The sequence below is a fragment of the Solanum lycopersicum genome, chromosome 8, assembly GCF_036512215.1.
Source record: "Solanum lycopersicum chromosome 8, SLM_r2.1".
Taxonomy (NCBI): domain Eukaryota; kingdom Viridiplantae; phylum Streptophyta; class Magnoliopsida; order Solanales; family Solanaceae; genus Solanum; species Solanum lycopersicum.
In genome coordinates, this window is record NC_090807.1 from 839,131 (window position 1) to 853,076 (window position 13,946).

The window sequence follows — 13,946 nt, forward strand, 5'->3', positions numbered from 1 at the left end:
ATTATCAACCCTAAGAGACAAATTGATTCAATAAATTCAACAGAATCCAGCGCCATAACTCATTTATTCTACACATGCATGCATATCCTCTTAAAAAAGGTCTCATGGACCAACAAAAACTTAAAGATATACCTTCTCCAACCATAACAAGTGAAATGCAGAGTGAGCTGTAAAAGAGCACAAACCTTGGCTTGGCTTCCCCAAATAGCTCTATGACAACTCAACCAGTCCATCCACATGAAACAGGTCATACAAATAATAATTGAAACATGACACGCAGGACATGATCGATCAACACAGTGGGAACCTATCCCCACTCCTGCTATGATTGCATTCGTGGTTATCGAATCAAAACCTTCATCATGTTCAAGAATCAGATATAGCATAAGAATCTAACAACTAACTGTTAGATTCTTGCTGTCCAGAAAATTAAAAGGAATATCTTGCTGACATAATTCTCATGAACAAGACAGATCATATATTCACGTAAACACAAAGTGGACAATGAAATATATAAACAGAAACAGAACACTATTAATTAGGATATGAAAACCACATGCAGTTGGAGTGCAAAACACAAGAAAATGATGGAAACCAGTCATTGACATGATTTCATTCATCAAAGGTTACCAATAGCCTTTTAAAAAACTTAAAACTTTTTTTATGTACATGATGTTTCAACTAAGAAAAACAACTTCACAAGGCCATCCTAGCTACTTATTCACTTCTATACTAACTCCCTACCTAGAAGCCATCACTTAGTTAGACCTGAATGGTATTCTCCTTTTCTCCCCTCTTAAGAGGTGAAACTGTTGGTTCATTCCCAACTAACATCCTTACCTCCTTTTCACAACTACCCTTCTCAAAACCCTTACTCAGCACATCCCAGAAAAACTCTGTCATCACACTCTCATAATTAGGCATCTTTGCGTACCCAGGGAAATAATTAATGTCAATAACAAGGTATCTATTTCCAACCCTATTATCCCTAATCAAATCAAAGTTAAACAGATACAGTTTCGTAGCTCCTCTAAGCCCTCTTGCTATCTCCCTCAGAAAACTCAATGGGGGCAATTCACCATCATCCAAATTCATCAGCTTATAGTATTTATCATCATTTTTTTCTAAAGTGTTCAAATTTGAAACTTGCGAAAACGATAAACAACTCTCTAATTTCCCTAAATTCTCCTCCATCACATCAGGCAACGACTTCCTCTTCACACATTTCACATAGTCACCAACCACATAAACTTTGAAAATCACACCCCCGTGATTCACAAACTCCTGCAAAACTATAGGCGGTTTCAGTTTACTCAACCCATCCTTATTAAACACCAACAACATCTTATGCGACTTAGCACTTCCATCAGCCACCAACGGTTTCGCAATTACAGGGAACTTCAATCCCTCACTCTCCAAATAACTCGCCGACACTATTTTCGCATCATACACAACAGTCTGTTTAGGAATTCCAAACGACGTCGTTTCGCACTTGATTTCCAGCTCAGTCGCCACCTCAAGCATCGAAATTCGATTATGTAACCGCTCAATCGCCTCAGGAGAATCAATAATCAACACATGAGGATATTTCACAGCATACGCCTCCAATTGCCGCTTCCAATCCTCACCATACAGCTTGTGAAGAACACAATCGAACGGTCCTTGCTCAATCAAAGGCTTATCCATATCGATCTTAACCAGATCGATTCCTCGTTCCTTCGCTAAGTGAACAAGCGATACCTGTATGAAGCTCGCTTCTTTCTTCGCTGCCAAAGCATAACCTACTCCAAATCTCCTCATTCGCTCCGCCATTGTTACAAAAACACAATTCAAATCACTCAAATTTTACACCGATTCAACGTAATCATTCAGAAAATGAATCACATTTACACCGATTAGGAACCCTAATTTGATGATTTTAAGCTAGGGTTTTCGATACGATCGAGAGAGAAATGATGCATACGTAATGATGTTCGTGTTGTCACTCTTTTGAGCAAAATGAAGAGAAAAAAGAAGAGAGGGCATGCATCGAAGAGGTGTGAGTATATATAGAGATTTTGTGAGGGGGTGGGGGTGATTAGGATTTTGATAAATTATTTTTTATTATATTTTAATAAGTCGATTAGTTATCTAAATTTTTATTTAATTGATGTATTCTTCGATTTTTATATCTTTTTTAGTATCTTTTAAGTGTTGTATAATCAAAATGAGGAATATTCTTAAGTTATAATTGATTAATTTGATAGTTTCTTTTTTTATACAAGATATATTATACCAAAATTTTGGTATATAAATAATATTTATTTTAATTAATATCTTTAAATAATTTAGAACAAAATTATTTTAAAATGGGATATCTAAAATTATTATACTGAATTATAGTTATAATTAAAAATATTGATCTTATTATGTTTTATATGGAATATAAAAAAAACTATAGCAAAATTTTGGTATATAAATTATGTTGATTTTATTTATAATTAATAATATATTTGATCAAATATGAAATAAACTTAATTCAAAGTGAGAATATTCTAGAATTATCTTGAATTATAACTAAGATTAAAATTTAATGTTTTATTAAATGAGATAAAACATTAAACTATACCAGAATTTTAGTTTGCAAATAATATTGATATTTCTGATAGAATATGGAATAAATTTATCAAAATACGAATATCTATAATTATTACCCTGAATTATAATTGAAATTCGGTAGTTGCTTTTTTTTTTATATATATATATATATATGAGATAAACTATACAAAAGTTTTGGTTTATAAATAATATCGATTTTAATTAGTATCTTCGATTAAATATGAAATAAATTTAATTTCAATAGGAAAATATCTAAAATTATTATCCTGAATTAGAATTAAGATTACAATATGATAGTTGATCTTATCGTTTATATTCTCGTTGTCACTAATTATTTGTCCATTTTTTTCAGTTGTTTTTAATTATTTGTCCATTTTGAAATCAAGAAACATTAATTTTTTTTATCTATTAAACTCTCAATTAATTACTTAGAAAAGGTAAAACTTCTTGAAAATCTTAAGTTTTAAATTCATCTATTTGTTAAATCAATAGAGATAAACTAATAAATTTACTATGTCAATAATTATTTTCTTAATAGGTGTGTCCAAAAATGAACAAGTAATAAGGGACAAAGAAAGTATGAGATAAATCATATCAAAATTTTGGTATAAAAATAATATTAATTTTAGTTAATATCTCTAATAAAATATATGGAATAAATTTTCTTAATTTGTAAAAATGACAAGTAAAAAGTTAAAATTGAACAAATAAAATGAAATAAAAACAGTGTTTTGATTTTGAATTTAATGAAACTTCAACATGAAATTAATGAATTCACATGTTAAAAATAAATATGACAAAAAAAATGGATTATAAACAATGGTAAAGTTATATGTTAAGGTCAAAATAAAATACGATATAATCTACTAACTATAAAAGTATGAATAACCACTCAAACACAATTTGGCATCAAAGTCAATTAAAAAATTTAATTTGACTAAGGTATTATAACTTAAAAAGAGAGTATCAAAGTAATAGTAAAATTATTTTAATATGATTTACAAGCCATAAATTTTGAACCGTGAAAATGTGTCAAAATATTGAAAAAAATATATCTTTTTTAAACTCTACATAAATATGAAATATTTCGTGTATCCCATTTGAGTTTTTTCTTATGTTTACCACTTGAGATTTTGTTTACTTTATGATGTCAGAATAATAGTTCAATACACAATAAATCTCTGTCCAAAAGACATTAGTCACCTCAACCACCCATTGATAATTATTCGAATTTTGAATCCATTCAAATATTGAATTATTCTTTGGATTATCAATTGAGTATAGTTGCATGGGTCAAAAGTGAGTATAAAAAAAGAAGATATGTTTAGTGGAAAATAGAATAAGAATAATAATAAATAGAAATTGGGAAAAGATTAGATTATGCAATTGGTTCATTCATATTTGCCTTTTATAGTGCTTCTTTTTATGATAGAGATATGTGAAATCTAACTTTGGAGGCCATGTGGATTAATGGGCCATCATGATGTAATTATTTGGAAATTATCTTAGTTTGTAACTTTTCTTTTATTAAGAGTGTTGTAGATTCAAATTTTTAATATGAATTTTATGAGAAATTAGTTTTTAAAAAAATACATGATAGAAGCAAAATATTATTGGAGAAAAATCAAATTGTATATGTATGAGAGAGTGTGACATATACAATATTTAAAAGGGAACATTTATATTTGAGCATAAGTCACATTTAGACCATTTGATCATAAACATCATTTATTTATTCATGGAACAATTTTTCAATTTACTTAAATTTTAAATTTAATTTGAAGTTGTATTTTAAATTTTTGAAAAGTAATTTATATAATATGTTTTTCAATTTATTTTTCACTTCTAAATTTATACTATTTAAGTATACTCATGTGTGAATATTATTTCAAATGCATACCTAGTTCCTCCTTGGCTTCATCATAACACCAAAAAAAACAAATATATATATATAAAACTTTAAAATAATATCAAAGAACTAGGAAAGGGAGGTCTCTAATAAGAACAAGAATTGAATAAATGGTGACAATTTCATCTTCAAACCTATTTTTTAATAATTTTATACGCTTTTTTGACTCACGCAACTTTTAAATATCTTTCATACACTTTAAGTACGTAGAGTCATAAATCGTGTCATATAAAAAAAAAGTACAAAATTACACAAAAATTAGTTCAAAGAAATAACAAAACCTTAAATTAATTAAAATATAAAATTTTAATTACAACTTTAAAATATTTGTGTCTTATCCCAATATTTAATCATCTTTCAAACTGAGTGGCATTAAATTGATCCCCTATCATTTGACATGTGAAACCAATTATATCAAGAAGAATTTTACATTCCTTTTTATGGTGGGGTGCTTATGTTTCCACAAAATTAATTTTATTGTGTGTTTGGCAGCTACTTACTTTCAATTTATCCCCACAAAAAACATATGCCAAACAGGTAGTATAATTAAAGTGAATGTTTAGCATAAATACGTAAACCAATGATGATCGATCAAGTAGTTTTTATTAAAAAATTATATTGCATAAATATGAATTTATGTGAATTCATGCGATCTTCTCTTTAAGTCATATATAACAATGTTATAATTTTATTAGATCACTTTAATATTAAATGTTCACGTTATTCTCTACGTATATATAATGCTTATTGAATCTCTTTAATTTCTTCATTAACAGATCAAAAATAAATTATTAATTCACGTGAACTCAATAACTTTCGATCATACTCGGTATAACAGTACCCACCGGCCACCAGAAAGGCTGTCATCCACTTGAAATAATGCCAATCAATTTTATGGGCAAAAGTTATGTGTTAAAAAGCAATATGTCCTGTAAAGTTCAACCCAATCATCCATATATTTTATCATATAGTGACCACGTTTTTCATTTTAGAATGTCACAATCGTACTTTCATGTTTTTTTTTCAAAAAAAAAAATTATTATATTTTATGTAGTATCGGTCGAAGCAAAATTAAAATTTAAAGTTTTTGAAGGTAATTTTAGTTATTGAACTTTAAATTCATATTATATGCATATTAAATAAATTTTTTAAGATAAATACAATATCTAAATTAAAATTATAGCTGAATTCGATCAAATTTGTACTCTGATCGATAGATCCATGGTTGAGGTAGAAATTTCGTCAATGGAGATTCTTATTTTGAAGAAGTGATTTTTCAACAAAAATAGTTTTAAATGAACCCTTTTGCCCCTATAATTAAGCTTGATACGGTGAGTTCCGAATGACTATATTGTTTTCAATTTATATATGGTAGCGCTTCAACTCATATAATTAAATAACGTTTATTGAAATTCAATTTTTACGGATTAAATTTAAAAATATTATCATGAAGTTTTCCTTATAAATTAGAAATTTAATTATAATAACTATTTTATAAATACAAGATCTTTTGGCTTAATAATTTTTAATTTAGAAGCTTCTCTCATAATGGTATTGCCCTCTAGTCTTAATTAAGTGTCTAATATAAAATCACTTTGTGATTAACAAAAGTAATCTTACTTTAGATGACATGAAAAGCTAGATTAATTAAAATAATTGTAAACCTCCTATATATATATATATATATATATATATAACTAAATTCTTCAAGTGGATTGTATTCTTATGGATAATTTATTCCATATTTAATTATAAACTATTCTTCAATAACCAATCTCAGTCATTCTGCATTAATAACTTGCTTTAAAAATAGTATAGTACTTTTTTATTTAACTAAAAAATCAGATCTTTTATTAATTATTCACTAATTTAAGATTCTTTAATTAATTAATCCAAGAAAGTATAACCACTTAAAGATACTAATTGTTAATTAATTTGCATTGCCCTTTTTCTCAAACTTTGCTTTGATAAACCAGTTTTGGGATATGTATAGATTCTCACTCAATTATTTTATAATAATCTTATTACTATATATTAAAACTTTGTTAGAGTTAGCTAGTTGATAGTCAAATGATGTGGTGCATGTTGTTGTTTTCCTTTATTACACATTTTGATTTTGAGTTTTAAATACAAAATAGTATTCTTAATATTTTTGTATTTATTTACCAAATATGTATATATACTAAAAAAAGGATCTTATAAACCAAATTAATTGACTTATAAGTTTAATTAAAATCATAATTAATTACTTAGTATGGACACATCACGTGATCCTATTGATTTCAGAGCCTAAAGGGTACAAAATATTAACAAAAATTCCAAAACGGTATATAAAATTTATATTAACCAAAACGGTAAAATCACTTCACCAACAGCTATTTACCCCACCGGAAAAAGCAAAATCGCAGCCTCTTCAGCAATTTTGCAAATTGTGATTTTTTTAAAAAAAAATAAAATCGCTCCCTAAGCAATGATTTATAAAAAAAAATAGAAAAATAAATAAGAAAATCGCTGCTAGGTAAATTTTGTTGTTCTTCTTTTACAATTTTATGTGATGATTGTTTTCATACTTATATATAGTGGTGTCTTTTATGATAGTGACAATTCCTTATATTAGGACAATATAAATGGAGATCCAACCCATATGGGCACTTTTAATGATCTAAATAATTATTATCTTACCCTATAAAGGGGCTCTATGATGTGAGTATCCTTGTTTGGATATAAAATTGTGAAATTTGAAAAAGAAGAATATATTTTTTTTCAAAAAAGAAATTAAAATAATATTTGAAATTTGAAATTGTCTTTTGGTATGATACAAATGAAACTCTTTAAAAATTTTGTGGTCTAATACAAATCCAATATGTTTGGGCGAATATTCTCACACCAAATCGTAACCAAATAAATGAAAGATACCACTTTGTTTAATTGCACATTTTTTCTTTCAAACAGATTGATCTTTAAGTCTTTGTTACTAGAAATCGGGGACGTACGTCTAGTCGCAAGCATAAAATATCACTTGTAATATATTATGATGCGAAAATATAAACTAATATCTTCCAAAGAAATTAATGATCCTGCAAGATAAAAATTAAAGAGCAACACAAAATAGGGCAAAAGTGCAAAATGACTCATGTCAATTTTGTATGAGGTAACTGGAGAGGCCCAAGCCAGAATAAACTGGGCTTAATTGGTGGTACTAGGGCCCAAAATAAATCCAGAATAAACCTTATTTTGAAAGGCTCAAATTGGAATACTTTGGGCCCAAAATAAATTTCGTAAAGCCCAAATTGGAATATTTTGGGCTCAAAATAAATTTGGTAAGGCCCAAATTGGAATACTTGGGCCCAAAACCAGAATAAGTTGGCCCATTTCTTCTGGAGAAAAAGATTAGTTATTTAGTTGCTTTCATTGAGAGTCGAACTCAAGACCTCCCGCTTACTAAACGGGTGCTCTAACCAACTGAGCTATGAAAGCAGGATGCTAATTTGTGATGAAGTGATAATTAATCGTTCATTCTTAATCGAAGGTCTCGGGTATGAATCCCCTTGAGTATATAGTCAGTCATCTATGTTCGGGATCACTTTAATCCCTAATGTGGGACTTCCTAGCGCAAAGCTAGACTTAGTCAAACTCTAATATGAATACAATGGATGAAAACCAAAAAAGAAATAAAGAATGAAAATATAAGTAAAGACGAGTTTACTCATAATTCCAAAATATTATCATAGTTGGGGTGCATTGTGCATGTTTTCTTTTCCAGTTTTACTATTATAATATTATTCGTTGTTAGTGTAGAAAGTTAATATGTAGAACGATATCTCTCACACCTCCCCGCGAGATGAACCTGATGGTCATACTTGGACCTTCCTTCTCACCAATAGTATTAACATTATTCTCGTAGATTCTTGATCTTCGATCTCATCTATAAATGCTGTGTTTTTTGTGCTATGATTATTGTATTATTTTGTTATTGATAGCGTTGTTCCTCGTGTTTGTTGAGTAATACTCTCCATTTCACATAATCTTTTTTGTTGTTATTTCTACCATCTCACATAATTTTTTTGTTGTTATTTCTACCATCTCTGTATACATACCCCTTTCATATTATTTGAGAGACGGACCTCTCTATCTATAAGGTAGGAGTAAGGTCTACGAACACTCTTACCTCCCCACACATCACTTATGGGGTTATGCAGTTGTTGTAATGTCTAGCTGCACATGCTAACAAGTCTATCCACTTGCATTTACAGAGTTTGTACAATTTGGAGATGGCAGCATCTTAGTTGTAATAATAATAATAATAATTGTTTCTGTGGATATTCTGTATCAAAGACATAGAGTTAGTTGTCTTCACTGCTACTGCTGGTGCATCATCTTGTTATTTCCTATCCAAAAATGATAGGGAAGCGCCTTGTATTTTCACTTTGGCCCTGATAAGTTAGACAGTTTTCTCTAACTCACAACTCAGCTGTCTTGCTGTAAAATCTGTGTACCCACTGTAGTCCCACGAAACGGGGCTAGACTGTACGCACACCTTACCTTTACCGCTAGGTAATAGTCTCTGTGATCCGTCAGCTGTCTAAAGTGGCTGCTGAATTACATGCTTTTCTTGAGAGTCACAGCGACACTGCCAAACACATGTATCATTGTTGCTTCGCCAATTGTGTATGTGCCTTGCCATATATTTCCTCCTGGGAACTAACGTCGGGGTCATTCCTGCCACTTATGTCACTGTAAGGGTCATCTCTTTATGTCAATTGCCAATGACTGGCTCTTGTGCTTTTGAGCAACTAAGAAACTTGAACGTTACATGTCTAAACTAGTGTCATAATGAAAAGGATTCGAGACATCTGAGTTTTTATGGGAAGTAAAAATACCTCGCAGATGGTTATAGTTGAATAAAAATACAGAAAATCGTAGACGTATAAATTCAAATAGGCAACAGCATCAGCCACACCGACAATAATCAAGACAGAAACAAATACAGATTGATCTTTGCAATGAGCAAATTTTTTGGTTTCTCCTTTCTCCATGGCATCTGATTTTTTTTTCTTCTCTGAAAATCAATCATAAAACCATTTACCAACTAAGAGATTCAACTCCTAAATCATCAATTATATGCTAGAAATTTATCGCTACATGTTCATTTGAAGTACAGTAAATAGTGCAGTTATTTAAGCAGATGCACAGACAGTATTTTTGTTCAGGCCAGTAGTGCTATATGGTTATAAACTGAAAGACGACTTATTAATGCAGGGCAAGCAAGAAACACCAGCTTAAAATAAGTGACCTTGTTCTATAACTTATTAATGCTATTTTTGGTAAATCAATGAGCCTAATATCTTTGATATATCTGAAGATTGCAAGCTACGTCATCGTCTGTAGTACTATTCATGTTCAGACTTCCCAGAAGAAAAAAGCAAAAAAGACAGAGAGGGGTATCCAGTTGTATTAAACTTGAAAATCTAACTAGGCCATATAACCATGATATACAACACTCTTATCTCCAAGAGAAAATAGGAAAGACGCTTTGCTTTTGGCAGGAAAACATGGGAATTTGATGATTTAACATTCTGGAAATTTAAAAGAAATACTGAATGCAATGGTAGGCATAGAGACCAAGTCTAACCTTAACGTGGAGTCCAGAATTAGGGAAGCTCAACCAAGCATTGTGCGTTTTCTTCCTCTTTGCCTCACTGAAACAGGTCACAGAATCAGAACTATGTTATCTCTTCTTTCTGGGAATATCAAGGTAATAAACAGAAAGGGACATGTACAAAGAGTCGGAAGCACCTTGGGCTAGCTTGTTCAAGGTTGATGACCACTGCTTCGAGGACTTCCTATATGCAGCAAGTATCCGGTCCATCTGCAATAACCATATAAAACAATAGAAGATAAATCTGTTCTTCACTATACGTTAAAGTTCAATCGCTTTGCTACAGACTAAAAATAAAACCATTATCCACATGCTTAAGCCAAAAAACAAAGAGATTCACAAGACAACAGACCAGTGCCCTTAGGTAAACGTTTCGTGCAATAATATAATCACATTACATGAATGATATAACGCCCAAAGACAAAATAAAAAAATTGATTTAGAGAAGAAACTAATATCTTTTTTCCCTGAAACAAATAATGATTTCAAATTTGGAGATAGAGAAGAGCAAAAAGCTTCAAAATGACCTTCATGACAGAGCTTACCACATCTCCACAAGAAGAGTGCATAGAGAGTAAAGCACGTTCTAGTACATATAAATCAACTGCTTTATCTTCTGGAAGCGTTGAAGTAAAGCTTAAGCCAAAGTCGATCAACACCTAGAGAAAAAGTATCATTGATAAAAAAATAATCCCATTGAGGAACCTACAAATTTCATCCATTAAAACAAAGAGAAAAAGAAAAATAAGAATGGACGTTGAAGATAAAGTCAATCGTGAGAATTGGAGGAACATTCTAAGAGAGAGAGAGAAAAGTCCACCAGCTGATCGGCAGCACTCCTCAGTAACATGTTTGATGTTGTCAAATCGCCATGGACTAAGCCACCATCGTGTAGTTTTCCAATTGCATTACCAATTTGCGTTGCAATATCAACCATCTGTTCTTCATCAACACCTACTAGTCCAAAGACAAGAAATATATCTTTCACAGAAGGACCTTCAATATATTCATAGGTGAGAGTATGCATAACATGGTCAACAGCATAAAGCACTGGAGTAGCAACACCAAGCCGTCTGGCTTTTGCCACACACCTTGCCTCCTGCGCCATAATTTCATTTCTTTTAGCATCACAAGCTTTAATAAAGATTAAAAAAAAGAATAGGTATCATTTGCACCAACCGCATTCAACCCTTTAAGAACAAGTTTTGAGTCCAAAGTTGGATGCCTGTATTTCTTTGAAAACCGTTCCTTGATGATACATCTTCTACCCACAAATGTTGACTCAAAAACCCGCTAATATCAACAGATAAAGAAGATAAAATGTTAGTGAAATCTCAATGGCAAGTGTCAACAACTATCTGCCATCAAATGAACATTGGCAGAAATAATAATAATAATACGCATTATAAGTGAGTTAAAAACAATACAAAAGACGCTCCCAACCACACACACGTGAATGGTATCTCATTTTCAGAAGAGCTCTAAATGGTTGGAGATTGATAGAGTAGCAAGTATGCCACAGGTTCTGAACACATTACAAGGCATTTCTATTGGCCCTTATAAACAACTATGGAAGCTACACAGCAAGGGAGTTGTCACAGTTAAGTCTTGTTGCTAGAACAAAAATGTTAATTAGTCACTGACTATAACTTGGCCCCAGATGTTAATTTGAAAGATCAAAGTTCCCACTAAGAGTCTCTTGTTTTGCTTGGCTGGTAATGAAAAAAAAAAAATTTGTTTAACTCGTGAAGTACTAAAGAGGTACACAGATTTGCTCAAGGTGTTTTATGTGTGGCCAAGAAGCAGAGATTATTGACCATTTATTTATGCACTGTAAAACAGTTGAGGGTTGAGATTGATCTTCTCATCATTCTCTGGATGATGAGTTTTTTGTGAATATACATACAGTTACCCCTTTTCTCAAAAAGGATAGAAAGAGTAAAGAAAATATTACAGGGAATTTTATAGCAATACAATAATGAATAGTTAAATATGAACTCACAGCCTCAGCTCCTTGCTTGATTAAAACAAAGGATTCATCATTTCCATCCCTCTTGCTTTCCATCTTTATGAGATCTCCAATTAACTTCAGGCGCAAAAATAAATGAGCAAATAAGTAAAAACAAATGGATAATCAAACTTTAGGCTTCCATAGAATAGAGTTATTTAGCTTTTCCAAAATATAAGAGCAACATGAAGCTTGCCTGCAGAGGGATGCTTGACATTAGGAAATTTTTTGGCACCTAAGGGTATGCCTAGGGGTTGAGATGAGATATCAGGTTCAAATTTAAGCGAAGGCAAAATACTAGGTTTTTCCGATATTTGCAAGCCAAGGTGGACAAAGAAAAAGTTATTCGGTACTGTTCTAATGAGAAGTAGGAGATATCTCGTGGAATTTATTGAGATACACACCAACAGAGCCAAACACCACAGTTATAATAATAAAAAAGCTACCTGATTTACACAAAGTTCTTTGTGTTATTTTAATTTTTTCTTTGTTTTTTCTCCTTCCCACAGTATCATGCTTCAATAAATGGTACCAAGGAAAGAAACAAAGCTACCATTACAGCTCAGAATAGAGGGAAACTACTATTTTATGAAGTGTTCTTTATTGTAGCTAAAGAAAGCTTCAGTTTACAAGTATAAAACCCAATCAGTAGCATTTTTTGCATCACCGAAGCAGTAGTGCAGAAAAGCAAAACATTATACTCCCATATAAAATTACGAAAAAAGAGAAGGAACTTCATACTTAAATCTTGAATTTCTTGCATAATTTAAACATAAATATGAGAACTAAAGGATTTCTTCAACGAGTTTGAACTCCAACACAATACTTGTTAAAGTGAGAGAACTCAAGGAAAGAGTCTTTGAGTTCACGATTCTCCAACTAAGAACGTATCGATTTGTTCTAAAGTTCAAACCCAATGATATACTTCTTTCGTTCATAATTTTACAATACGGAGTCAAAGAATCGGCCATTGAGTTCGAACTCTAACATCTTTTCTTGGAGTTCCATTTATTAAATTTCGAACTCCAACACCACACATTGAAGGATATTCTTGTTCAAGTATTTTCTGAATTACATTTCAGCCATCCCACCTAGTTTTTCACATTCCACGAGCCACCGCATGGGGCCTTGGTGTCAAACTAGTCTAATGATTCATATTGTCTACGCTCTACTTCAACTAGTTTTGAAAAAAAAAGAGAAGTCAGATTGCATTAGAATATTTCATCAACTAATATTCTTTGTCCATATTGATTCAATCAACATGAAGACATCCCCAAAATTCAATTTTGAATTTACATCTAGCTCACACACACCCAAAAAAGACAAAAAAAAAACAAAAAACAGAATTAAAGACTAACATAATGGGTATGTGAACTTGCATTCTCTATGCATATATTTTCTAAAATTTGTTGGCACAAGGCTAAATGGTACAGGCATGTTCTAAAAATCCTAGATTCATCTCTGTTATTAACAATTTGCAACAGTAGAATTAGAACATATAAACAAGCAAACAAATAATGGTATTCAACAGAAAAATAACAGTTACCTTCTCTTCTGATTCAGCAGCAGAAACAGAATCCTTTTTTTAGTCCTAAAAGATATATATAGACATAAAATAACACAGATTTTCAGCAAACCAAGAAATAACTATAGATTAAAATATATTCAAGATTTATTTTTTGGATATTTTGAAGACAAACAAAAAATTGAATTTATGGGTTCAGTGAAAAACCCTAGGTGAGGGCAAAGGTCCAACTGTATGGAGGCAAAAG

At 31.0% G+C, this 13,946-nt stretch overlaps 2 protein-coding genes and 1 non-coding gene across 4 annotated transcripts; all 3 read right to left on the minus strand.

The window, feature by feature from the left end:
- Nucleotides 1-585: 585 nt before the first annotated feature.
- LOC101262540 (inositol-tetrakisphosphate 1-kinase 1-like) lies at nucleotides 586-2,015 on the minus strand. Its single transcript, XM_004244348.5, has one exon. The coding sequence runs from the start codon at nucleotides 1,810-1,812 to the stop codon at nucleotides 763-765; it is 1,050 nt and encodes a 349-aa protein (XP_004244396.1). The 5' UTR covers nucleotides 1,813-2,015; the 3' UTR covers nucleotides 586-762.
- A 5,895-nt stretch (nucleotides 2,016-7,910) lies between these two features.
- Nucleotides 7,911-7,984, minus strand: TRNAT-AGU (transfer RNA threonine (anticodon AGU)). Its single transcript has one exon. It is a non-coding gene; the product is annotated as a tRNA-Thr (tRNA).
- A 1,381-nt stretch (nucleotides 7,985-9,365) lies between these two features.
- On the minus strand, nucleotides 9,366-13,862 carry LOC101262835 (uncharacterized). 2 transcript variants are annotated; one of them, XR_742549.4, is made up of 8 exons: nucleotides 13,721-13,862; nucleotides 12,169-12,252; nucleotides 11,346-11,459; nucleotides 10,987-11,265; nucleotides 10,712-10,871; nucleotides 10,304-10,376; nucleotides 10,140-10,206; nucleotides 9,366-9,566 (listed from the first exon to the last, which is right to left on the minus strand). XR_742549.4 is itself a non-coding variant. In XM_010326166.4 (8 exons), exons 2-7 carry the CDS (start codon nucleotides 12,229-12,231, stop codon nucleotides 10,169-10,171), a joined length of 681 nt encoding a protein of 226 aa, XP_010324468.1. In that variant the 5' UTR covers nucleotides 12,232-12,252; nucleotides 13,721-13,862; the 3' UTR covers nucleotides 9,366-9,566; nucleotides 10,140-10,168. The 2 variants fall into 2 exon arrangements, 1 of the variants encoding a protein (XP_010324468.1); XM_010326166.4 differs by having other exon boundaries at nucleotides 10,712-10,825.
- Between the last annotated feature and the right edge of the window lie 84 nt (nucleotides 13,863-13,946).